General features: G+C 45.0%; 1 protein-coding gene across 3 annotated transcripts in view; it reads left to right on the top strand.

Moving 5' to 3' along the window:
* ZFYVE26 (zinc finger FYVE-type containing 26) overlaps positions 1-25,827 on the top strand; it is a 62,306-nt gene that overhangs the window by 14,449 nt on the left and 22,030 nt on the right. For all 3 annotated transcript variants that reach the window (XM_007184344.2, XM_057543421.1, XM_057543420.1), the window contains 19 exons: positions 376-993; positions 1,458-1,544; positions 3,903-3,971; positions 4,593-4,744; positions 6,650-6,851; positions 7,823-8,086; positions 9,922-10,041; positions 10,136-10,300; positions 10,850-11,068; positions 12,081-12,183; positions 12,982-13,727; positions 14,648-14,844; positions 16,817-16,921; positions 18,463-18,585; positions 18,983-19,159; positions 20,509-20,755; positions 21,854-21,952; positions 24,403-24,566; positions 25,622-25,758. In XM_007184344.2, coding sequence (XP_007184406.2) covers positions 376-993; positions 1,458-1,544; positions 3,903-3,971; positions 4,593-4,744; positions 6,650-6,851; positions 7,823-8,086; positions 9,922-10,041; positions 10,136-10,300; positions 10,850-11,068; positions 12,081-12,183; positions 12,982-13,727; positions 14,648-14,844; positions 16,817-16,921; positions 18,463-18,585; positions 18,983-19,159; positions 20,509-20,755; positions 21,854-21,952; positions 24,403-24,566; positions 25,622-25,758 — 3,994 coding nt within the window. The remainder of the gene's footprint in view (positions 1-375; positions 994-1,457; positions 1,545-3,902; positions 3,972-4,592; positions 4,745-6,649; positions 6,852-7,822; positions 8,087-9,921; positions 10,042-10,135; positions 10,301-10,849; positions 11,069-12,080; positions 12,184-12,981; positions 13,728-14,647; positions 14,845-16,816; positions 16,922-18,462; positions 18,586-18,982; positions 19,160-20,508; positions 20,756-21,853; positions 21,953-24,402; positions 24,567-25,621; positions 25,759-25,827) is intronic.

The raw sequence follows: 25,827 nt of genomic DNA, 5'->3' as shown, positions 1-25,827 counted from the left end.
CCTGTAGTATAACAACGAGTGCAAACAGGAATTGAGGAATAAGGAGTCTCCAGGCTGCCTTCATTCTAGGAACTGAAATATGGAGTGCTTCTCAGAGATGAGGAGTAATGTAATTGTAAAAAGCAGAAACAAAATAATGAGTGTTCACTGAACTGTACTTTTAGTTAAGGGAGCAAAATCTTTCTACAAATCATGAAAAGACATGGCTCAATAGCCTCTTAGTCTTCTGACTGTAACCACAGTTCTCTGAGTCACTACAAAGAAAGAAATGAGTTAAACTTGGGAGAATGTTTGAGTCTGGCGAGTACTGTTTCTAATGTTTGCATTTTCTCTCTTCTCTTTCTCTGGCCTCTTCTTTTATACATGCGTCTTCAGGTGCTTCAGATCTCTTTTCAACATACCTGGCCAGGTGTCAGCAGTATCTGTGCAGTGTTCCTGACTCTCTGTGCCTGGAACTTCTAGAAAACGTCTTCTCATTGCTCCTCGTCACCTCTGCTGATCTCCACCCAGAGCCTCACCTGCCCGAGGACTACGCTGAGGATGATGACGCTGAGGGGAAGGGCCCGTTGGGTTTGAGGTCCCCGTCAGAGAGCCCTCAGCACGTAGCACAGCCTGAGAGGAGGTCAGAACACGGTTCCCTGGGGGCCTCCAGGAGCCTGGCCTACACAGTTCCAAGCTGTCTGAAGGCAGAGCCAAAAGACAGTTCCCCAGAGCCTCACAGGCACAGCTTTTTGGACCTAAAGCACTTTACTAGCGGTGTCAGTGGGTTCCTGGCTGATGAATATGTAATGGGGGCCTTCCTTAGGCTGCTCCAGGAGCAGCTGGATGAGCTAAGCAGCCGCAGCCCCCCCGAGAAGCCAAAGCTGCTTGAAGGCCAGAGTGGCTTGGGCAGCAGCAGCAGAGACGGACTGCAGAGCCGCCTGCACCAGTTCTCCAAGGTTCTCTCTGAGGCCCAGTGGAGGTACAAGGTGGTGACCAGCAACCAGGGCTCAGGTGAGAGGAGATAACAGAAAGGGAGGAGGGAGAAAAGTCTCGGGAATGTGGGACAGCTAGGAGTGCACGAAGTCACACTAGTTCGGGGCATATCTCCATGGCCACCTGTGTCAGAACTCCGGGGTACCGCTCAGCGTCGCACAGGCCAGTCCAGATCTTCCCCTACGTGTTACCCCAGGAGGTGGGTCAAATCAAAACTGATCACTTTCAGAAGGGGGAGGGGCAACATAGGAGTAGGGGAGTAAGAGGTACAAACTATTAGATATAAAATAAGCTACAAGGATATATTGTACAACACAGGGAGTATAGCCAATATTTTATAACTTTAAATGGAGTATAGCCTTTAAGAATTGTGAATCGCGATATTGTACACCTGTAACGTATAATATTGTACAGCAACAGTACTTCAATTAAAAAAAAAATTGATCACCCTCCCGTATGACCCACTGGGTTTGCTGTTTCAGAGGAGCAGCCCTCCCGAAGATACCGGCCCATCGCCACATGGCACCCCCGTCTCCGCCGGGGTCGTCGGACAAGAAGGAGCCGGGCAGGTAATCTGAAGAACTCTCTCCATGCCTCCTTCCCACAAGCGGCCAATGGTATAGTGCCACTTGTCTAATATTCTTCAAGATAAAGCAGTTCTTAAAGTACCTTAACACTAATGATAAAGATAAGATCTTAAAGTATCTTAAAGCAATTCACCTTTAAGATAAGGTCCAAACAAAAGTGATCTAAGATTATCCTAATCCCACTCCCCCAAAGTAACCCTTGCTAATAGTTTTCTTCGAAAAATTCTCCATGAAATACAAGCATGTATATCATTTTAGATATACAGATGCATCATACTACATATAGAGAACTGCAACTTTCTTTTTTATTTATATCCTCTTACATACATAAACGTATCATACTCTATATTGAGAACTCACTTCTCTTCACTTATTTTAAAGGCTGCTTAGTAGTCCATTGTCATATGTACCCTTTTGTGGGCATTTAAATTGTTTCCAGTTTTTTACTATTATAAACAATGCTACAGTAAACGACCTTGTACGTATGTCTGTGCATACCTGTGTGAGTATATCTATAGGATAAGTCCCTAGCAGTATAATATAGAAGGTCAAAGTATACATGGGTATAAAATACAGGTATAACAAATTGCCCCAAAAAAAGGTGGACCAATTTACATTCCCATCACCTGTATGTAAGTGCCTATTTGCATATACATTCATCAAAAATGAGTAGTATCAAAAAAAAAAAAAAAATGAGTAGTATCAGGTTTCTGTTTAGTCTTTGCCAGTATGATTAATATAGTAATAGTGTGTCATTGTTTTAATACTAATTTTTAGTTTGAGATTGAATGTCTTTTCATATATTTATTGGCCATTTATATTTTTCAGTCTAAGGTACATATTTTCTGTTGGGTTTGTCTTTCTTGTTGAATTGTAAGAAGCTCTTTATACCTTAAGGAAAATATTCTGTCATTTTGTGCTACAAGTTTTGCTCCATTTTGTCTTTTGACTTTGATTATGAGTTTCTCTAAAGGAGTTTTAACACAGAAGCATTATACAGAAGTATTACATTTTTAGATAATCAAATTTCCGTTATGGTTTTTGGTAGTTTTTAAATAATAAACAGAGAGTTCATAAAGAGTTTCCTGTGTGCTAAAAAAATACTAGGTTTCTTGAGGGAGCTGAATGAGGCATAAACCAGGACTTTGCCTTCAAGGAATTTATAATTTACCTGCATAGACAGTATACATGAAAAACTTAAACTGCCCGGAGGCACGGCCTGAAAACAGAAGAGATCTCATGGAAGGGGAGGGCAGCATAGTCTACAAAGGCAGAGAAACCGGTTTTCTGAAAGAGTTGACTTTTGAATCAAGCTCAGAAGAATGAGTAGGCTTTAGCTAAGTGGCAACAAGAGACATGAACATGCTGACTGGGGTGGAGACTACCATGAGAGAAACATGGAAAACTTAAAGGCTGAGCCCCTTAAGTTGCTCAGTTGATTGGTTTGAGTCAGTTTTCATCCACCTGACCCATCCAGCCCAGAATGCACAATCCATCTTCTCTTTTCCTACAGCTGTAGGAAAGCAGGTGTTGAGAAGAAGATGCTTTTTCTCCAGGACTTTCAATATCATGGTCTTTTTTTTTTTTAATAAATTTATTTATTTATTTGGCTGTGTTGGGTCTTTGTTGCTGCACATGGGCTTTCTCTAGTTGCAGCGAGCAGGAGCTACTCTTCGTTGCAGTGCGTGGGCTTCTCTAGTTGTGGCTCAGTAGTTGTGGTTCGCGGGCTCTAGAGCGCAGGCTCAGTAGTTGTGGTGCATGGGCTTAGTTGCTCCGCGGCATGTGGGATCTTCCCAGACCAGGGCTCAAACCCGTGTCCCTGGTATTGACAGGCGGATTCTTAACCACTGCGCCGCCAGGGAAGTCCCAATGTCATGGTCTTTGATCAGCCTGGCCTTATATTTTGGTTCCCTACTTTTTCAACTATGAGGACAACTTTTTCTATGTCAGAAAATGTTGTGACCCTCTTTGGCACCCTACTGGTTCCATGTCATAATAGTTGTGCTTTGATTTTTTTTTCAGACTATTGACAGTGCTTAGTGAGCAATGGGGGTCGCTGACCCCTAGAAGTAACTTGAAAGCTCTTGGGGCTCTGAGAACCAGAGACTGGAAACCACTGGTATAAGCTACTATCCAAATGAGCATTGGGACAATATTAAGCCCACCCCTGTACCTTTGGTCTGTAGGAATTTGCATTTTACTGTGGAAGGAGCCACTGGTGTAGTAGCTACCCATTATCTTCTCACTCTACCCAGATCTCAGCTTTCAAGCCAACTTCTCACTTTCTACACTGTAAGGCACTGATGGTTGATTTTTTCTCTTTCCTCTTAATACCTCTAGATGGCCGGGACAGAGGGTCCAACCCATCCCTGGAAAGTACAAGTAGTGAGCTGAGCACAAGTACTTCAGGTATGGGAGTCCCAACCAGTTGCCAACTTCCAGCAGCTTTGCCCTGATACAGAGTTGCCATACACCACGGTGTGAAAACCTGGACTGAGCAGTTCATGCTTGTGTTCAGTGGGGAAAGGGCTATTTCACTATCAGCTGAGTTACCCATCAGTAGAGAGAAACAGAGGTGAATACCCAAGGAAGGTTGTTGGTACATAAGTCTTATATTCAAAGATGATAACATATTAACAGATACACACTACCATATATAAAATAGACAAACAACAAGGATATACTGTATAGCACAGGGAACTATATTCAATTTCTAATAATAACCAATAATGGAAAAGAATCAAAAAAAAAGAATATATATAAATAAATATATATATATAACTGAATCACTTTGCTGTACACCTGAAACTAACAATATTGTAAGTCAACTATACTTCAACTTAAAAAAAAAGAAAGAAAGAAAAAGATGATAGCATAGGTATGCGCTTCATTTGAGGAAAATTCAAGATCCATTTACAGACCTTTTAGAGAAGGACTTTGAGAAGATAGGAGTTTGGCAGCAGGTGACAGAATAGTTTTTCCTCAATTTCTATCCCTTCTTTGGCCCCCGACGTTCTTGTGTCCCGACAGAGGGAAGTCTGAGCGCTGCATCTGGGAAGAATGAGCTGGATGGCCGGTTGCAGCCTCAACCTCAAAGTTCACTCATCCGCATGATGTTCTCCCCACCTGAGTCACTGCTGGCATCCTGCATCCTCCGGGGGAACTTCGCAGAAGCCCATCAGGTGAGGCGGGTACTTGTGCAGCAGGTGTTAGGAGCCTAGGCTCTACTTTGTCACAGTAAAGAACGCTAAGGTAGCCCTTTGCCGTCTAGGACCCGTGGGGCCTCAGGTAAAGCCAGATGCTTGTGCAAGCAGAGCCAGTCGGGCGCACCTGAGGGGCCACGTCTAGCAGGAGAAGCAGGAGGGAGTTTCCATGTATGGAGCCTGATCTTGAGCACTGTGGATTTCAAGATCCAGAAGGAGGAGACTTAAGCTGTTGAATCATCTGTTTGTATTCAGAACATAAAACACTTTTTTAACAAGATAAAAGAAAATATTCGGCCACAGTCAAGACGTTGAAATATTTTTGTTTCTTTCCTTGTAGTCCTTCTCTGAACACATATGTGGTTTTATATAGTTAGAAATCACTATGCAGACAATTTTTAATAATAAATAGAATGCCAGTTTAACATACAGGAAGTGTAGGGAGCTAGCAAATTAGAATGTTGTGTAGGGAAAAGTGCAGGGAGTAGAAACCAGAAACACTCTACTCCCTCTGAGCTTTGACGTCTTCATCTGAAACTTGGAGTTAAATATCATACCTGCTTGTGCTACCTCTTGGAATGTTAAGCGGATTATGTGCAAGCTGTGAGAGATACAAGAATCCTCTGCTATTGTTTAAATTTAAAAGCATAAAAGCCCACTCTTCTAGTTTTTAAAACTCTCTTGGTATATTTATGACGCTTGCACTGGTCCCTTAACACATAGGTCAGAATTCTTCTTTCACGTGAGTTTACTTGTTGAGGAATAAATCATGGAAACATCTAGGTGATTTGATAATTTTTACTTAACTTCCTCTGACACATTTTAGATCCTGTACTTTAATGATAATGATAATTCTATCCCTCTGGGGAGGATAGGACCCTCACCAGCCTTTCTGACACCCAAACCAAGAGGAAGTCAGTTGCGAGCCCCCTGATGCTTTACCGCTAAATGTCCTCACTTCCTCTTCCTTTCCTGGGGCTCTGATCTTTTCTTTTTTTCATTTTTCTTTTTTAATAAAAGGTTTTATTTTTAAACCTGGTTACACAGCAAGTTGTGCATATTTATAAGAAAATACCAAAAAGTATTAACCAGAAAATAAAATTACTTTTAACCTATTGTCCAGAACAACCAATACTAAAGATAAAAGCATATTTTTGCCAGTGTTTTTCCAAGATGTATGTGACTTTTATATAGAGCCAAGATCATTTTGAATCTAAAACTTCGTGCCTTTTTTACATTATAATATAAGCATTTGCCTAGTAACTGATTTTAGTGATCTTATGATAGTCTGATCTAGTAGCTGCATTTGACCATTCCCTGTTAACTCACATTTATTTTCAACCTGGTAATAGTTGTAGTAAATAGTGTCAAGATTATCACCTTTATACATTGACTTTTGAATTATTTCCTTAAGCAAGTTTTTCATAAAAACGACTGAGTCAAAGAATATAAACATTTTTAAAGCTCTGTAGACTGCCAAATTGCTTTTCAAAAAGCTTGTGACAGTTCATTCCACCACCACCCACCGAGGGTTTATTTTTACACTTTGTCATTATGGTAGATGCAAGGTAGTATTAATGTTAAATTCCCTGAATTACTGGGAAGGGAAAACATTTTTTACCTGTGTATTAGTCCTGTGTATTTTCTCTTTGAAATTGTCCACATCTTTTGCCTGTTTTCTGCTGGGGCTTCAGTGGCCCTCTTGCTGACTTTTACGAGTCATTTCTACATTTGACCTACTCTTTGAATGTCCAGTGTTCTTCCAGCCCCACAAAGCACATGTCTCAGGGCCAGAGTCTGATGACTAGCAAGACCTCAGATCTGTAGACACTCTCCACCTCAGCGGGCCTGCCGCAAGCCACACTCCTTCCTCTCCTGTGGCAGGTGGTGTTCACATTCAACCTGAAGTCCTCGCCCAGCTCCGGGGAGCTGCTGTTCATGGAGCGCTACCAGGAGGTCATCCAGGAGCTGGCCCGAGTAGAGCACAAGATCGAAAACCAGAACTCGGACGGGGGTAGTGGTACCATCCGAAGAACAGGCAGCGGCCGCTCAACTCTGCAGGCCATTGGCAGCGCTGCAGCCGCAGGTCCGGCTTCCCTGTTGCCAGGTGGTGAGGGAGCTGCGGGAGGAGGGTATGGGGGAAAAACCACCCAAATCAGAGGCTCAGCATGAAGGTGAGCAGAAACCTAGAGAAGGACGCTTGCCTTGAAGAACAGCGGTCCTGACACCTCCAGAGTCATTTTCTAGCTGTGCCTAACCTCGCCGACCACGGTGGTCACTTACCTGCCCCTCGAGCTCCTCCATTAAGCTTGTCCTACGTGACTTAAACTGAAGAGTGTGAATGCAGTTTCCACCATGTGTGTTGATGGCCATTAATCTTGGGATTTGGGGAATTGATTATTTTCTTCCCATGTAATCATTCAGGGATAAAGCATATTATTCTACTTTTCTAGCAAGTGAAGAAGTTGTATCTAACACCTGTGGCCTGGGATTCACAGATGTCAATTCCCACCCTTGGCTGCACTGCAGAAAGGGCTCATCCTTTCATTATTTCTTGAAAGTGGAAACTTGTCCCATATTTTTACATCTCTTGCTGGTCTAGGCTCTGTATATCAAGTTACCATCACTTGTTGCTCCTTCTATAAGCTCCCAGAGATTTTCTTTACAAATTCAAAAGAATATATGCGTATCCTTTTTGTTTTTAATATAAATGGGCTCTTCCAACAAGTACTATTTTCTACCTTGCTCTTTTAGTGATGTATTTTAGAGATCTTTGCTGATGAGCACACACAGATCTACCTCACTTCACCCTACTTTTAGATCCCATTTGGAAGAAGTCCTCACTCCTCTCCACCTTTTTGAGTTTCTCTTGGTCTTTCTTTCCATGCCATTGTTTTGATGCCGTAGGAGTGGGCTGTAATGATGGTCTTGATATGCATTGATGGTATACTGTGCAGAAGGACCTCAGACATTTTTTAAATAACTACTTTTCAAAATAAAAGTGCTAGTGAGAGTCATTTTAACCTCTTGCCTTGTATCCCACTGCTGGGTGTCCAGGGATGGTATTTTACTCCATCTCTGATGTGACCGACAAGCTGCTCAGCACCTCGGGAGACCCCATCCCCACACTCCAGGAGGACTTCTGGATAAGCAGTAGCCCGGTGGAGCCCACTGCCCCCCTGAGAGAGGTTCTGGAAGACCTCAGCCCCCCCGCCATGGCTGCATTTGACCTGGCTTGCTCTCAGTGCCAGCTCTGGAAAACTGGCAAGCAGCTCTTGGAAACCGCTGAGCGGCGCCTGAACAGCAGCCTTGAGAGTCGGGGTGAGTGTGCTGCTTTTGCTTGATCCCTTAATTCTCAAATGAGGAGATGGGGTTCTGAGATGCTTGATAATCGTGCAAGAAGAAAGTTATCGGGAAAAGAGGAATGGGGAGAAAGGATTATTAGTTCATTTCCTCATGTCCGGTCTGGCAACTTAAATATAGTTTACTGAGAGTCTCGCCTTCTTAACAGATATAGCAAATCCAGTCATTTGGGGAAATTCTCTTCTGGTTTATAGATAAATTCAAGGAAGAAATATACATTCAAAAATGGTACCAATGGAATTTGTGCCCTTAAACTGCATACCTCCTCCAGAGTGAATCCCACTTAACCTAAAACCTGAGTCTGAAGCTTGTAAACCAGGTATAAGGGAAAATTTAGTGGATCACAGTTGGAGGGAGGATTGTACCTTGAGGTTAATAATATCCCAGAATGTGTATATGGAACTCTTGGAGGAATGAAGGTAGAGGAATGTGAAGAAAGAATTAGGCAAAGTTCCACTCCCCACCCATCCTTGATACACACACCCAGCATTGGAAGGACTGACCAGGGAGAGAGAAAGAAACATGTTCTCTCTGAGTAATATGGAGGGAGGAATGTTGAATAGATATGATATGAATAGCCTGCCTTAGGTTCAGTGATTCGATGGGTGAACTCACAGGACTCAGCATATAGTCATACTCATGGCTACGAATTATTTCATCAAAAGGACACAAAGCAAAATTAGCAAAGGGGAAAGGTTCATGGGGTAAAGTCCGGAGGAAATCAGACACAAGCTTCCAAGAGTCCTCTCCCACTGGAGTCACACGGGATGTGCTTAACTCCTCCAGCAATGAGTTGTGACAACAAACAAGTGGGAAGTGTTGTCTACCAGAAGCTCATTAGTGAGCCAGTGCCCAAGGTTTTTATTAGGAGCTGGTGACAGAGGGACCCTCTGCCCAGCATGTACCAAAATTCCAGGCTCTCAGGAGGAAGGCAGGTGTTCAGCATAAACCACATTGTACAAACAGTTTAGGCACAATCAGTCGCTCTCATCATTTAGGGAAAGTTTTATATCAGTGTAGGAGACCGTTTACCAGTCAAGTTCACAGACACCAAGCAGGGACCAACCTTGCAAGCAGCCCTTTCTAAGGATAGCAGTCTCAGTCCTGCTGTGTTAACTGTATTCTGCACACCCTTCCAAATCACTTCTGAGCTGTTGATTTAAAAGTCCTGTAACGTTGACATAGTCCTTCTAGGAAAGTATGCCGTGGCATACACAATGCTGTTTTTATCAAACAATTTCCCTCTCCCTCATCTAGTACTTATATTCTAAAATGAATGGAGATATTATCCAAGCTGTTAATAATATTCAGGCTGATTGATTTCATGCCAATCAATCAGGAATTAATTTAGTACCTACTGCATTTCCAGATTATCCCAAGTATATGGGAGTACAGGAGAGGTATAAGGAATAATCTCTTTCCATAAAGTTATTTATAGTTTAGTCAGGGTGTCAAGATACAGATAAGATCCCAGCTCAAGTTCTCGGCTGAAGGAAGTACCAAGGCAAATGCACAAGAAGTGCCTGATCAGCTTGGGACAGCGATTCCCTAGGAATGCCAGAGCTTCTGCGTCTGCTGCTGTGGACAGCTGAGGCATCTTGCCAGAGGTAGCCCTGGAACAGCAGGCATGCAATAAGCCAGGTATGCTGGTTGTCATGAAAACTGGCACAGCGTATGTTTCTTCCTCAATACTGGAGAAGATAAAACTTCACAGGTAAATACAGGACCGAGTGTCAATCTCTGAAAGTTCCTTATATTTTTCTGCATTCCTTCTCGATTCATCCTGTTTCCAGGTCGCCGGCTAGACCACGTATTCCTCGGTGCTGATGGCATTCGAGGTTTTCCAGGCGTTCTTCAGCAGATCAGTAAGATTCTCAATTACCCACTTCTGTCAGCCGGACAAATCAAATCAGGTGAGCTGCTTTACTACCCCTTTGTAATCTCCCGGCCTCGGAACATGAGGTCAGCATCAGACCTCACTTTTTCTTTCTCATTTGCTCTCCGTAGAGAGTGTAGAGGAAAAGGGGGGAGGTCCCCCACGGTGCAGCATTGCTGAGCTGCTTCAGATGTGCTGGCCCAGCCTCACCGAGGACTGTGTCGCCAGCCACGCTACCCTCGCCCAGCAGCTGGAGCAGATCCTTCAGTCACTGAGAGAAGCACTGGAGCTGCCAGGTACAGGCCTGACTGCATGGGAGCAGATGAGGTTGAAATGGGGAGAGGACGCAGTGGAACGGGAAAGAGTACTTTGGACTGAGGACTCAGAAGTGCGCCCTACCAGCCCTCTAGTTAACCAGGGCCTGTCTCATAACTAATTCCACCTGTTTCCCCACCTCCTAAGTGAAGGGCTGCTTAGCACTCCATTAGCTGGCACGTTTTTCTCATTCCTTATGAGAGATATACCCAGAAGGGACTGCGTAAACATTGATTAACCCTTCCGCAAAAGAGTGCTGTGAGCTTCACAGAGCTGTTCCACCCGAGACATGGGTGAAAATGGAACTCTCCACCCTGATTTCTCCAGACTCAAAGCTCTTCCTGGCTGAGAATCACTTGTATAAGCAACCAACTTAGGATTTTATAACTGCCTTGTCAGCATAGCTGCCAGCCTATAGGATGTCCCACGCAGTGTACAGCGGCCCAGTTCCCATATTGTTTGGAAACTGACCCAAAGCCAGATGCACAGACTCAACACTACATGCCTTCTCCTTTCATAACTCCTCCCAGAGCCCAGGAGTACTCCACTCACCTCCCTGGTGGAGCAGGTGGCCGAGAAAGCTCTGGAGGCAGAGGCCCACCCTGTGTATATCCAGACTCAGCTCCTCCAGAAGAACCTGGGCAAACAGATGCCAGCAGGCGGCAGGCAGACTGACTACATGGGCACCTTCTTCAGGTACTGCAGCACGCTGGCTGCTGTTCTCCTGCGGAGTTTGAGCTCTGAGCCTGGTGAGTAGCAAAGAAGAGAAAATAGAGTCAGGACTGGCCCACCGGTGTTTAGGGGCAAGGAAGAGGAAGGCGCACACTGAAGAGGCTCTGGGTACAGCAGTAGCCGAGGACACTACATGTGAGGTCCTCTCTTACTCACCTCTGTGTTTTATTTACCTTTGTCTCCTTGATGCCTCGTACAATGGTACAGCACCTGAGAGTATTCAATACGTTTTGATGGCATTAATGACTCAAAAATACCTCTCCCAGATCTTCGATCTGTTGTGGATATGAGGACCCACCAGGGGAATTAAGTCTCTGATTCGAGTGCCAGATTCTTACTCAAGTCCGCAGAGCGAGTATTACCTACACTTCAGTCATATCGAAGGGAGCAGGATCAGCTGTTTGTGGCTAGGCCTGCTCCCTGAAGTTTGTCTGTAGTTGGAAGTCTTTAGAACAGTGGTAAGGCGTAGATAAACCTGTGGTCAGCATCCTGTCAAGAATACCTTTTACCTAGAAAAATATCAACAGAAGGGCTTTCCACGTAGTTTTGTGTTTTTTTTAAATTTTTTTTCTATTTCTTTATTTATTTCTTTATTATTTTTGGGGGGCTGTGTTGGGTCTTCGTTGCTGCACGCGGGCTTTCTCTAGTTGCGGCGGGCGAGCGGGGGCTACTCTTTGTTGTGGTGCGCGGGCTTCTCATTGTGATGGCTTCTCTTGTTGTGGAAGCACGGGCTCTAGGGGCACAGGCTTCAGTAGTTGCAGCACGCAGGCTCAGTAGTTGTGGCTTGTGGGCTCTAGAGCACAGGCTCAGTAGTTGTGGTGCACAGGCTTAGTTGCTCCACAGCATGTGGGATCTTCCCGGACCAGGGCACGAACCCGTGTCCCCTGCACTGGCAGGTGGATTCTTAACCAATGCGCCACAAGGGAAGCCCTCCATGTAGTTTTGGCACTACTTTTTTATTGATTCTAGAAAACAGCGCTGTGAATGTTGCAATCAGTGGTGCAAAGATCACTTTCTTTACTTTTGCAGATCACGTAGAGGTCAAGGTAGGAAACCCCTTTGTTCTCCTGCAACAGAGCTCTTCCCAACTGGTGTCACACCTCCTGCTTGAGCGACAAGTTCCCCCAGAGAGGTAGGAGCCAGGCCTGGACCTTCCTAATTGTTCATCAAGGAAACCAAGGGCTCAGTGGGGCTGTGTTTGAGTTCAATACAGGAAGTTGAGATTTCTTCCAGACTTTTCCCTTAATTTGCATTTACTCTTATACAAGCTACATTAAAATTCAGTGTGCCTCGTTTCTTTCTCTCTCTCCACCTCTAATGTTTATATTGCAAGTATAAAATTAAGGGGTGACTCTTCACTTATGAGTAAGCAAAAATCCAAAACTTTGATAACACGTTAGTTGGCGAGACTGTAGGAAAACAAGCATTCTCACAGATTGCCAGCAGGATATAAATTAGTCCAGCCCCTGTGGGAAGGCAGTTTGTCCATATCCACTAAAATGACAAACCACGTTTTTGACCTAGCAGTCCACCTTGGGGAATTTATCCTTTATTATAAGTATGAAAAATGCTGTATGTACCAAGTCATTTTATTATAGCTTTGTATGGCATAGCCATTGTCCGCTAATAGGAGACTGGTTAAATTCAGTTTCTTCCACATAATGGAATGCTATATAGCTGTGAAAACAGAATGAGGGGCCTCTCTGTAGAGGGATATGGACAGATCTCCCAGATGTGTTATTAAGTAAAAAAGCAAGGGGCAGAGAATTGGGTCTAATAGGCTGCCTTTTGAGTTAAAAAGAGAGGGGGTGGGGGAACAATTAGAGAGTCTACATTTACATTTGCTTGTTTACACATAAAGAAATTCTGAGATTGGGTGATGGTGCCCAGGCACTGAGGCCTTACATGCCCTCTGCTTCTCTCCCTCCAGGCTGGCAGCCCTTCTGGCCCGGGAGGGTCTCAGCCTGAGTGTGCCACAGGTCATTGTCAGCTGCTGCTGTGAGCCCCTTGCCCTTTGCTCTTCCCGTCAGAGCCAGCAGACATCATCCCTTCTGACCCAGCTGGGCATCCTGACCCAGCTGCATACCTCCCACTGCCTGGAGGACCTCCCGCTTTCTACACTGAGCTCCTCAAAGCCAACTGAGAATCCCACGCTGGAGAGAAAGCCCCCCTCCTCCCCGAGGGATTCAGCAGGCCCAGCCCTCACCTCCTCTGCCTTGGCCTTCCTTAAGTCCCGCTCGAAGCTGCTGGCTACCGTGGCCTGTCTGGGGGCTTCCCAGGGGTCAAAGATCACCAAGCCCGGCTTGTCTTGGAAGGAGCTTCGTGGCCGCAGGGAGGTGCCTCTGACTGCAGAGCAGGTAGCCCGGGAGTGTGAGCGCCTCCTGGAACAGTTCCCTATGCTTGAGGCCTCCCTCCTAGCTGCCTGGGAGCCCCTACGAGGGTCCTCCAAGCAGGGGCAGAGTCTGGCAGCGAGTCTCTGTGGCCGGGCCAGTCTCTCTACCGTCCTCCTGGGCCTGCATTCTCCCATAGCCCTGGATGTGCTCACCGAGGCCTTCGAGGAAGCCCTGGTGGCCAGAGATTGGCACCGGGCCCTTCAGCTCACTGAAGTGTACGGGCGAGATGTGGACGACTTGAGCGGCATACAGGATGCGGTCCTGAGCTGTGCTGCGGCAGGTGGTGAGCAGAAAGCCATGCCTCCCTCCTTCACCAGTGGTAATAGTATTGGGCATTCACTGAGTGGATCACCGCATCTGACGCTCACAGTAACTCTAGAGAAAGGTGCCACCATAATCTCATGATACTGAGAGGCGAACGAGGCTCAGAGGGTAGGAAACTGCCCAGGATAGTCAGTGGTAGAGCAGAGCTTAGAGCCCAAGTCCATCGAACTTTAGGACAGGCACTCATAACCAATATTCTCAACCCTGCAAGGCAGAATCGTTGTGAAAGTCTATAAACTACAAATATCAGAACCCTGTTTCCAGAAGCCCGTGATAGGGTTCAGGCAAGTGTTTGCTTTAAAGTAGGGGTCAGGAAAGTTTTTCTGTAAAGGGCTTTATAGGCTATACAGGCTCGGTTGCAACTACTTGGCTCTGCCATCATAGCATGAAAACAGCCATAGACAATACATAAACGAGTGAGCGTGGCTGTATTCTAATAAAACTTTATTTATAAAAACAGACTCTGGGCCTGTTTGACAGCTCCCCAGGAGACTTTGATGTGTACCCAGAGTTGAGAGCAATGACCTACAGCCCTCCACTAGGGGGAGCAAGAGCTGGGCGGGCTGTGGGGAGTGGCTTCTGGGCAGGGGCTCGGCTGCCCTGTGGAAAGGAGAAAAATCTTTCCTTTTTCTTCCTCTCCTTTCTCCTTTTCTCCCTCTCTTCAGAAAGTCCCGTGACTATGATTACATTTGCATAAAGAGAAACGGTATAGTATTTCTCCTATAGTGTTCCAAGTGTAAAAACTAATTCAGGTCAGAAGGATCTTCAGGATCCTCCAAGCTCCTGTTTTGTGAAATTGAACAAAGCCCTTCTCTTAAGAAGTAACCTGGACCCTTGAGCTCCGGCATCAGGCTTGCTGAGCATCTTTTTGTCTTGTAGTCAAAGAAGGTTGGCGGTACCTGTTTGCTGTGAAGGATGCATCTCTGAGAAGTCGGCTCACACTGCAGTTTGTGGACCGGTGGCCCCTGGAGTCGTGCCTGGAGATCCTGGCCTACTGCATTTCAGACACAGCTCTCCAAGATGGGCTGGAGTGTGAGCTACAGAGAAAGCTAGCAGAGCTGCTGGTGTATCAGAAGGTATAGGATTCGGCATCAAGAGAAAGGAAATAGGCTTCTCACCTTATTACCAACTCCAGCCTATTCTCATGTGATGGTGGATTTTAAGAAGCAGAAAATCTGGGCCTGGCTTCTGCTCTGTATCTTGCTTCTTTCTGCTCTGTATCTGGCTTACGTTCTTAGGTGAAGAGCGAGGGAACCTCTATCTGGTTCCTATTTTATTTACTCCTATAATTTTAAATAGGTACATGTCAGACAAGGATTAAAAATTCATAATAAAATTAACACTGGAATGATGCTTTACAGTCCACCATGCCTTTTTCATATGTACAGGCACACCTTTTCTTTACTGCATTTTGCTTTATTGGCACCTTGCAGATACTATGTTTTTTACAAATTGAAGGTTTGTGGCAACCCTGCATTAAGTAAGTCTCTTGGCACCATTTTTCCAACAGCACTTAACTCACTTCATGTCTTTGTGTCACATTTTGATAATTCTCACGGTATTTCAAACTTTTTCATTATTATTATATTTGTTATGGTGAGCTGTGATCAGTGAACTCTTTTTTATAACTATTTTTAAAGATTTATTTATCATTTATTTATTTTATTTATTTTTGGCTGTGTTGGGTCTTAGTTGCGGCACGCAGGATCTTTTGTTGCAGTGCGCGGGCTCTTCATTGTGGTGCATGGGCTTCTCTCTAGTGGTGGTGTGCGGGTTCTTTTCTTCTCTAGTTGTGGCACGAAGGCTCCAGAGCGCATGGGCTCTGTAGTTTGCAGCACGTGGGCTCTAGTTGAGGCACACGAACTCAGTAGTTGTGGCATGCAGGCTTAGTTGCCCCACGGCACGTGGGATCTTAGTTCCCTGACCAGGGATCGAACCCGCGTCCCCTGCATTGGAAGGCGGATTCTTTACCACTGGACCACCGGGGAAGTCACTGTGATCAGTGAACTCTGATGTTGCTATTGCAAAAACATTATGACTAGATGAATGCTCAAATTAATTGCTAAAACTAATTTTTTAGCAATAAAATATTTAATTAAGGCATGTACATTTTTTGTAGGCAATGCTATTGCACAATTTATAGACTACGTTATAATGTAAACATAACTTTATTTGCACTGGGAAACCAAAAAATTCGTGTGACTCACTTTATTATAATATTCACTTTATTGTGGTGGTCTGGAACTGAACCCACAGCATCCCCAAGGTATCCCTGTATATTTGAACTCTCTGTATGTTTTTTGTATATTGTATCTTGTTGTTCAAGAGTTTTTATAGAATTTAATCTCTATTATGTCTTCTTTAAAGATTGTTTTAAACTTCAGCTAAATTTCAAGAGCCATTTTGAAAGGGATGCATGAGAGTGACAGTTTCACAGTGAAAGATTCTTGGATATATGTGTCATATTCAAGATCAAGAGGCTCAGGAAGACAGATTTCGATGGTACAGCTACATAACAAGTATACATATATGCTAATTTTTCCATGTGTGCTTGGAACCGAACAGAGCCCAGAGCCCAACCAGGGAAAGTGAAAGTGGCAGGTGAAAAAGATTTTCTTTCCACTCTTCCATAGCAGTTTTCATGCAGAGCTAAAATGCTGCATGAAAGGTGATCCCACAGAGCATTCAGGACAGAAGAATAACCTGTCTAGAGTTTTGAGCTGGAGGGGCAGGGGACAAGTGACTCCAGAAGACTGAACAAGCTGCAAAGCACAGAAGCCTCTGAGAATTGTCCTCCAAGTGAAAGGCCCCAATCCTGGCCTCCCCACACAGCCTTTGCTCCCTGATTATACTTGCTGGATAGGTTCTCTCACCTCTCCAAACACTCTTTGTCCCGTTCGTTCTAATCCCTCCTCTCTCCTGGCAAGTTCTGACAGCCTGACTTTGGGACAGAGACCTGGGGATGGCCCATCCCTGGAAACTCCAATGACTTGTTCCTGAGCAGAGAAATTGCAGTGTGGTTTGATAGCTTTTTCTGTCTTTCCTTAGATCCTAGGTTTGCAGGCTACCCCCATGTGGTGTGACTGGCAGACCCTGAGGAACTGTTGTGTCGAGGACCCATCAACTGTCATGAATGTGATTCTAGAAGCCAAGGTACCATTTTCCTGGGTACTATTCCCCTTCCTCCTCTTTCCAGAGTTGCTGTGCCTTAGCTGGTTATGTAGACCTCTTTCCACGTATCAAGGTTCACATTTTTTTCTATGACTACATAACACTTTTTTTTTCTCTTTTGTGTGTGTGAAACTTACCAACATACGTAGAAGAATAGAGAATAATACAGTTGACACTTTTGTACTATCACCCTTGTTTTCATACGCAAGATTTCCTACACTGTTTACGGTAGGTACAGAATGTATACCTGGCAGTGGAATTGCTGGATCATGAGGCATGCGCGTCCTCACCTTTTCTAAAATGTTACAACGTTGCTCTTCAGATCCGTCGTCCTGTCCCTGTTCTCCCACCCACAGTTCCTGTTGTTCCATCTTCTTAGCAACTTTGGCATTGTCCAGCTTTTCACGTTTTTTGCCAATAAGATGGTATGTCATTATGGTGTTAATTTACATTTCCATGATTACTAATGACCTTGATTATCTTTTCATGTGTTTATTGGACATTTGAGTGCTAAGGAGACTATTTTTTACCCTTTAAGGAGCTGATATACCATAGTTCAAAATGTAGATGTATTTATTCAGATGTTCATTCATCCGGGAAACCTTTATTCACTGTCTGTTATTTACCACTGTGCTAGATGGTGTTGCAACAAAGATAATTAAGCTTAGTCCTTGCCCTTGTGCAGCTCACATTTTGGGAAAGGAGGGAGCAGGGCGGGGCAATGCGAGACACACCCCTGGGTGATTGCGATATACCAAGTGACCGAAGTAAGCCCAGACTATGGTGGGAGCACAGCCAGGTGCCTAAGACAGCCTAAGAAACAAGGAAGCATCCTGAAGAAGGTGGCCCCAGGCAGAGTTGTGGGGAGGGCCTTCCAGATGCCATCATATTAGAATACACGGACAAAGCTCTGGGAAGCTTTAATCCAGAGTTCACAAATTTGGTGTTGGAGGTGGGGAGTAACAAGGGGTGATATCAATGGAATCCAACCCCAGCATGTTTGTTTGGCCCATGTAGTATTGCTCTGCAGAATTTTTAGTTTTTCAAATTGATTTCGTTGCCAACATTGTAAAATAGGGAATTTTTTTAATTAAAAAAATTTTTTTGGCATTTTTAAAAGTCTGTCACCACTGGGCCTGCACATTCATATGGCAACAGTCAGAGCTGAATAGGCACTGTCTCCTTTGGACAGTCTTCTCGGTCTTCCCCACTTCCTTAGTATCTTCCCAGGGCTGACACCAAGTGTCAGTAGCTGTATGTCATCTGTTTCTTTTTTATAGTAGAACTAAAAGAAAAAGGACATCCTGAACAGTCAGCCTACTTGGATCATTTTCATAACTTACCTTGCCACTCTAGTCCTTTATGATCCCACTTTAATCCCACGGTGAAGTTCCCATCAGCACTTCCCAAACCTTCCTGGGGCTTTAGCAGACTCAAGACTGCTGAGAAAAATCAGGCAAGAGCTGGATGAGTGACAAGGCCAGGAATTTAAAGGGATTGAAGGCATGTGTGTTTCCTTCCAGGAGTATGAGCTGTGTGAGGAGTGGGGCTGCCTATACCCCATTCCAAGAGAACATTTAATCAACCTACATCAAAAGCATCTTCTCCACCTTCTAGAAAGAGGAGATCATGAAAAGGCTCTGCAAGTAAGCCTCCAACTCTTCCCAGTTTTCTTTTGGCAGGGGACGCGAAGGTTAGTCAAATCAGGTGGCTCTGTTCCTGCTGGATCCCATGCAAAGTATTCTCAGTCTCAGATCTGCCCCTCCATGTCCTTCAGGAGCTGTCCTTCAGGAGTCATCTTCCCTATAGGTGCCTAGCCCTGCATTAGGTGCCAGATGGGCAGCTGGGTCCAAGACTCTGCTGATCTCTGGTCCTGTCAAAGCCATCATTTGTGAAGCTTCGGGGGTGGTGAAAAAATGAGTGCAGAGAAGGGGTTAATCCACAGTGACTAAACCTAAAGGTTCTGTTCTCAAACAAAACAAGGCTGGACTAAGAGTTCTTCTGCAGGTCTCAGCTTTCTCCTCTACCTTCCTCCTGCAACAGCTCCTGCGAAGAATTCCTGACCTCACCATGTGCCTTGAGGTCACAGAGCAGTCCCTCGACCAGCACTGTAGCTTGGCCACTTCTCACTTCTTGGCCAACTACCTCACCACCCACTTCTATGGAGAACTGACCGCTGACCGACGCCGTGAAATCCAAGCACTGTACATGGGATCCAAGGTCAGGAGGAGAAGGGGGTGTTGGGAAAGCATGCCTGAGGGAGGGACTGCTGGCCCAGCTCCCACTTCAGAACTTGCCCTTCCAGGCACCTGCCATCCTTGACCTGTGGTGTATAAAATCTTGACCCTAACAGCCCACCACATCCCTTAGGACTTCCCGTTCTCTTACTGCTCTGCCTCCAAAATGAATTTTACTGTCCTCTTAAGTTCTCTTTATGCTTTCCTTGGCATATGCTCTACCAGGGTTTCTCAATTCTGACCATGAATTAGAATCACCTGGACTTTCTAAAAATAGCAGTAGTTAATCTCCACCCTAGAGTAATTAAAACTGAACCTCTTGGGACAGGGCCTGCCTATCTTCCAAAAGGATTCTGATTCGAGGATTTAAAACTACTGCTTTAAATCCTTAAAAGTACTTTGTGCTAAAGGAAAAGGGTTAATTGTCTAGGCAATGAGATAAGTCTTCACCTTTGAGGTGTAACCTTGGAGACACTAATAGAAGAAATTATAAGCTAGAAAAAGTAATCCAGTGAAAGAGAGTTTGGGGAGAGATAAGGCCTTCTAGCTCTCTAATAATGATTCTGATTGAAAGTCATATATACTGCCCCCTGAGTGTAGAACTCGCCCCATGAATAGAATGAGTGCTGGGAGAGCCATGAATATGACCACTAGCCCACTTGCTAAGAGTTCAACTAGGTAAAATGATTCTAAAGAGGGTACACCTTTTTTTTGGGGGGGGGGGATGCACTGTACCTAAATAGAATCTTTGAAAATTGGCAATGAGCAGAGCCAGTGAATGTATTTCAAGCCCAGTGATAACAACCTCCAGGAGGAATTTAGAGCCATCACTCACCTGTAGAACACTGGAGGTGCCAGGTTTAGTCCACCTTAGTGGGCTAAAGCCTCAAATGGACAGAATGGTGGCTTTAAGGATCAGGCAGAGGTCAACCATGCCTGGTTGGTCTAGGCCAGGGGTCAGGAGACCACCACCTGTGGGCCAAATCCAGTCCTCTGCCTGCATTTATAAATCAGGTTTTATTGGCACACAAGCCGTGTACATTCATTTACCAGTTGAGTAGTTGCCACAAAGACCTTATGGCCAATGAAGCCTAAAATATTTACTATCTAAACCTTTACAGAAAAAGTTTGCCAGCCCCTCTTCTTGATCGCCACCTGGAGGATTTAGAGAGGGGTCCAGCCTTGCCTCCTAAGAGACTCCTAGCCAGTTTCAGTAGTTGACCAAGTGCCATGTGGTCCCAGATACCCTTCCCCCTTCCCAGTAAGAATCTTGGCTTTCTTCTGAAATTCGTGTCCTGTTTTCTTCACTCTGTGGCTCTGCCCCACACCCAGGTCCTGCTAACCCTGCCCGAGCAGCACCGGGCCAGCTACTCCCACTTGTCCTCTAACCCCCTGCTCATGCTGGAGCAGCTGCTCATGAACATGAAAGTGGATTGGGCCACCATGGCCGTGCAGACTCTGCACCAGCTGCTGGCTGGCCGGGAGATTGGCTTCACCATGGACGAGGTGGACTCGCTGCTTTCCAGATACGCAGGAAAAGCCCTGGACTTTCTGTACCCTCTGCGGGAGAAACGCTCAGGTAACTGCCAGCATCCTCGATGGGGGTTCTACATGGAGAAGGAGATACCATGCTACATCCTTAGTTTTCATTTTTCCTCTTTATAATTTTGAGTTGATTGAAAGTGAAAGGATACATTTCAGGAGAGATAGCTCTTTTATATAGGAGAGATCTCAGTCTTGGAGGAAGTGGCAGGATAACCAGAATGAAAGGATGGTAGATAACCACCACGTGCATAATAATATAAAGGTTCGGGGAACAAAACATGCTGGGGGGTACTTCCCTGGTGGCGCAGTGGTTAAGAATCCGCGTGCCAATGCAGGGGATACAGGTTTAATCCCTGGTCTGGGAAGATCCCACATGCTGCAGAGCAACTAAGCCCGTGCGCCACAACTACTGAGCCTGCGTTCGAGAGCCCACGAGCCACAACTACTGAGTCCGCATGCCACAACTACTGAAGCCCGCACGCCTAGAGCCCATGCTCCGCAACAAGAGAAGCCACTGCAATGAGAAGCCCGCGCACCGCAACGAAGAGTAGCCCCCACTCGCCGCAACTAGAGAAAGCCCATGTGCAGCAATGAAGACCCAATGCAGCCAAAAATAAATAAAAACAAAAACAGAAAAATATGCTGGGGGTGGTCTCTGTCTGGCCTTGGTGCACTGGGCTCCTAAGTGCCATCATTTTGTATTGAGGGTATGCGCTATTCCCAGGATCACATCAGATGTCACTAGTGTGTGAACTGACTCAGCCTCTTCTAGAATGAAAAAAATGAAATAAATGGGGGCTGATGTTCCCAGCCAGCTTTTTTTTTCTTACTCCCTACCCTCCAGGACCACCATTTAAATGTCTTCTACTTCCTCCTGGGCATCCTTAGATTTATTTTGTAAAATCCTAGTGTCTACTTCATTTATCTCACATGTCTAACATAGTTTGTTTATTGAGGCATTTAAGAAGCATGCTTGCTGTCGTCTTAGAAGTACCTCTGCCATTCTTTGCATACCTAGTAGAGTCATGGGATGACAGTCAGCAAAACCAACAGGGCTTTGAACTAAATGCCTAGCACAGCAAGTAAGGATGTTTATGATAGAACAATCTGTCAACATTTTCCCTCCCTACAGATTCTGTGATTCACCTCCAGGAAATTGTCAGTCCGGCTTCAGACCTCAAGACCTTGTCTAGGTCACCATCAGCGGAGTTCTCTTCTGTTGCTGCTCCTGGTAAGGACAGGTTCTGAGAGTTACCCATTTTTCAGTTCAATCTTGCCTTACTCTGATTTTCTGATTCTTTTGCTTCTTTTTTCATTTCCAGTCACAACATTCTTATTAATTGTTTTTCTTGATTCATTCCAGCTTTTTGTATCCCAGAAAATTCAAGATACAATCGATTCTTATTATTTGCAGTAGTATATCTATGAAGGCTCCACAAACACTGAATTAGCAAATACTAAACCATTGCTCCTAGGGAAAATATGCATGCACGTGTGTGTGTATACATGTGTGGACATGTATACACACACACACACACACACACACACACATTTCACATACATTATAATCTCAAACTGAAAGCAATTCATCCCAGTAGATTCTATTTATTTTACGAAAGAGAAAAAGAGGTTCAGGGTGTTAAAGTGACTTGCCTGAAGCCACCCCATTAATGAGTGCCTAATGAGCCTTTGGGATTCAAACCCTGTCCAACTAGCCCCAGAGTGGAGCTTCTTACACTACCCTGCTGCACTGTCCCCTACCATCTGCATCCTCTGGTCATCTCTGTATGAGAGCTGAGATAAGAAAGCAAAACATTGCCTTGTTCAACCCCAGATGAGAAGCTGTATACCAGGCAACTCAAATTATTCACCACTCTGTGCATGTCTGCAAAAGCAATGCAAATATTGATTTTGAGGTTACAAACAAATTTTAGCGAGGAGGCAACTTCACAAATACGGACTCTACTAATAAGGAGCATCGACTTATTTAGTCCTCATGTTCATTCTGACCCTGTCCTGCAGGTAGTTATTTATGTCTGTCACCCACACAGGGTGCAAGGTCCTTGAAGGCCTCTGCCATGTCTTGGTCACCCCTTTTCACCACCCCTCTTCTCCCACAGTCTCCTGACTTTTGCGCAATGGCCTATACTCAGAAGCAGCTCAGCAAGTGTTTGTTTTGCCAGCAGTTAGGAGAGCAGGCTTCTGGGGAGAGGTCGACAGCCCCTCTTCTTCTGGGTGCTGCGAAGAGTCACTGTGTTTTCCAGTTCTCTTTTTCTGTGACCTGCCAACATCGTTCTGCTAGTTGACAAGAAATATATCTCCTTAGATATCATAAAACAAAGACCGTGGCATTTCGTGGCCATGCTTTGAGAATTAGCCATGCTTCACAACAATCAGCAGACCTGACAGAAGGGCTCAGACGTACAGGGATATGAGCAGCTTCACAAATCTGCATAAGGCAGCCTGAGCAGCTTTGGTTTACTTAATTTTTTTAACTTTTTATTACAGAAAATTTCCAGTACACGAAAGTAGAGAGACCAGTGTAATGAAGTGTCACATACCTATTACCCGGCTGCAATGTTTATCATCTCAGTATGACCATTCTTGTTTCATCTTTACCCCTGTCCCTCTACTGGATTATTTTGAAACAAATCCTAGATAACATACCATTTTGTTTATAAATAAAACAGTATATATCTCTAAAAGGTAAGGACATTTATAAAACAAAACCATAACATCATTCTCATACCTAAAACCAAATTAATGATTCCTTATTATTATCAACTATCCAGTCACTATTCAGATTTTCGCAGTTGTCTCATGAAGATTTTTTTTTAGAATTGGTCTTTCTAGAATCAAGATGTACATAATGTCCACACATGGCATTTGGCTAAACTCTCTCTTAAATCTCTTTTTTTTTTTTTAAAGTTTTACTTGATTTTTATTTATTTATTTATTTATTTATTTATTTTTGGCTGTGTTGGGTCTTCGGTTCGTGCGAGGGCTTTCTCCAGTTGCGGCAAGCGGGGGCCACTCTTCATCGCGGTGCGGGGACCGCTCTTCATCGCGGTGCGCGGGCCTTTCTCTATCGCGGCCCCTCCCGTCGCGGGGCACAGGCTCCAGACGCGCAGGCTCAGCAATTGTGGCTCACGGGCCCAGATGCTCCGCGGCATGCGGGATCCTCCCAGACCAGGGCTCGAACCCGTGTCCCCTGCATTAGCAGGCAGACTCTCAACCACTGCGCCACCAGGGAAGCCCCTTAAATCTCTTTTAATCAATAGGTTCCCCTACCTCTTTTCCTCTACCTCTTTTTATTTGTGGAGGAAACTGTGTCATTTGTCCTTTAGAGCTTCCCACACACTGGATTTTGCTGATTGTCACCCCATGGCAATCTGGGTCTCCGTCCCCTGTGTTTTCCAGTACACTGCTAGATAGATCTAGAAGCTTGATTTGATTCAGGCTTAATATTTTTTGGTTAGTATATTTGATAGGTGGTCGTGTGCCTTCCATCAGGAGACGCACAATGCTCTTTTTGCAGTCAGCCATCGATGATCAATAACTGGATCTATGATATCAGTAGGGGTTCGTAAAGTGGTACAGTTCTAACTCTCTCATCCCTTCTTTGTTTATTAGCTGGACTACTGATCACCTTTTACTCTGACTTCTGGCTTTGACTCCCAGGTGTCTCCATTGTGCATTCCCCCAGTCCGAGGGAGAGGAGCTTCCCACAAAGTCAGCCGCCAATGGAGTTTGTGCCCCCAGCAACGCCCCCTGCCAGGCACCAGTGGGTACCGGATGAGAGTGAGAGCACCTGCATGGTCTGCTGCAGGGAGCGCTTCACCATGGTAAGCAGTGTCTGTCTCCGGCTTTACCTGCAGGAGAAATTAAAGGAAAGCTGTACTTCCTGAGCCTGAGTTTATAGTCACCTCCTGTCCCCAGGAGGGCATGGGTATGTTCAGAAGAACTAACTACCAGATCTAAGGCTCTGGGTTTATCTTTGACCTAACCAGAATATATTTTCTGAATTTAGACAGATGGTAGACACCCTCAAGGAGCCTTAAATTCTAAAATCTCTGCCATTCTCATGAAATAAATAAAAAGAGCCAGAGTGGTATTGCACGGGAGGAGTCACCAAATGCCGGGGCATCTCGTTTCTAGCTCCTGTGTCTTTCGCAAAAAGACGGGTGACCTGGTAATGGTTTTATGTGCTGGCGCCAGGTGACCTCAGTTCTAATACCGGCACTGCCTCTTACTAGCAATGTGACTATTAACTTTCTCAGTCTCAGCTGCTCACTTGTAAACTAGGGATGATAAGTTATTTGGCTCCTGGAGCTATGAACACTAACTACAGTAACAAATGTTACCACGCTGAACCCAGTACCTGACTGGCACAACAGCTCCACCGATTAAAAGGATGGTGATGTAATTTCTCTGTGTCTGTTTCCTCCTCGTGTATAAAAGCGGTGTAATATATCTATCAACCTCTTATGATGAAATAAGGCAGTATTTGTAAAAGCATCTTGAAAAAAGGACACTTTTTCATCATCATCAATGCCATGTAGACATGTGATCCTCATTGGCTGAGAAAGTCACTTCTTCCCCACTGCTTTTTGCGGTGTCTTCACATGTTTCCTCCACAGACAGGTAAGACTTGTCAGGAGCTGTTGAAAAACTGTCCATGACTTGGACATCTTAACCCATCAGATGAGAGAGATCTTTAAATGTCAGCTTCTTGAAGGCAAGGACTAGTTTGTTCTTTCTCAATAGAGGCCCAAGCACATGGTATTGTTAGTAAGTCACAGGTGGCTAATTCCAAGGATAAGTGGATTGACGGGTGCTCACAGGTCCTGCAGTCTCACCTTCTCTTCCTCCTCCTTCTCTTCTTGATGACACTCCTCAGTTTAACAGGCGTCATCACTGTCGCCGCTGTGGTCGGCTAGTGTGCAGTTCCTGCTCCACTAAGAAAACGGTGGTGGAAGGCTGCAGAGAGAACCCTACTCGCGTGTGTGACCAGTGCTATAGTTACTTCAACAAAGAGTGAGTGTCCTGCAGCGGGACCGCTGCTGCTATTGACCACTGCACCCTCCCCCGGGTCCTGACACTCCT

This window comes from Balaenoptera acutorostrata, chromosome 3 (assembly GCF_949987535.1).
Source record: "Balaenoptera acutorostrata chromosome 3, mBalAcu1.1, whole genome shotgun sequence".
NCBI classification, from domain to species: domain Eukaryota; kingdom Metazoa; phylum Chordata; class Mammalia; order Artiodactyla; family Balaenopteridae; genus Balaenoptera; species Balaenoptera acutorostrata.
The sequence above is the reverse complement of the archived record's forward strand: the minus strand, read 5'-3'. Positions and strand labels throughout refer to the sequence as shown.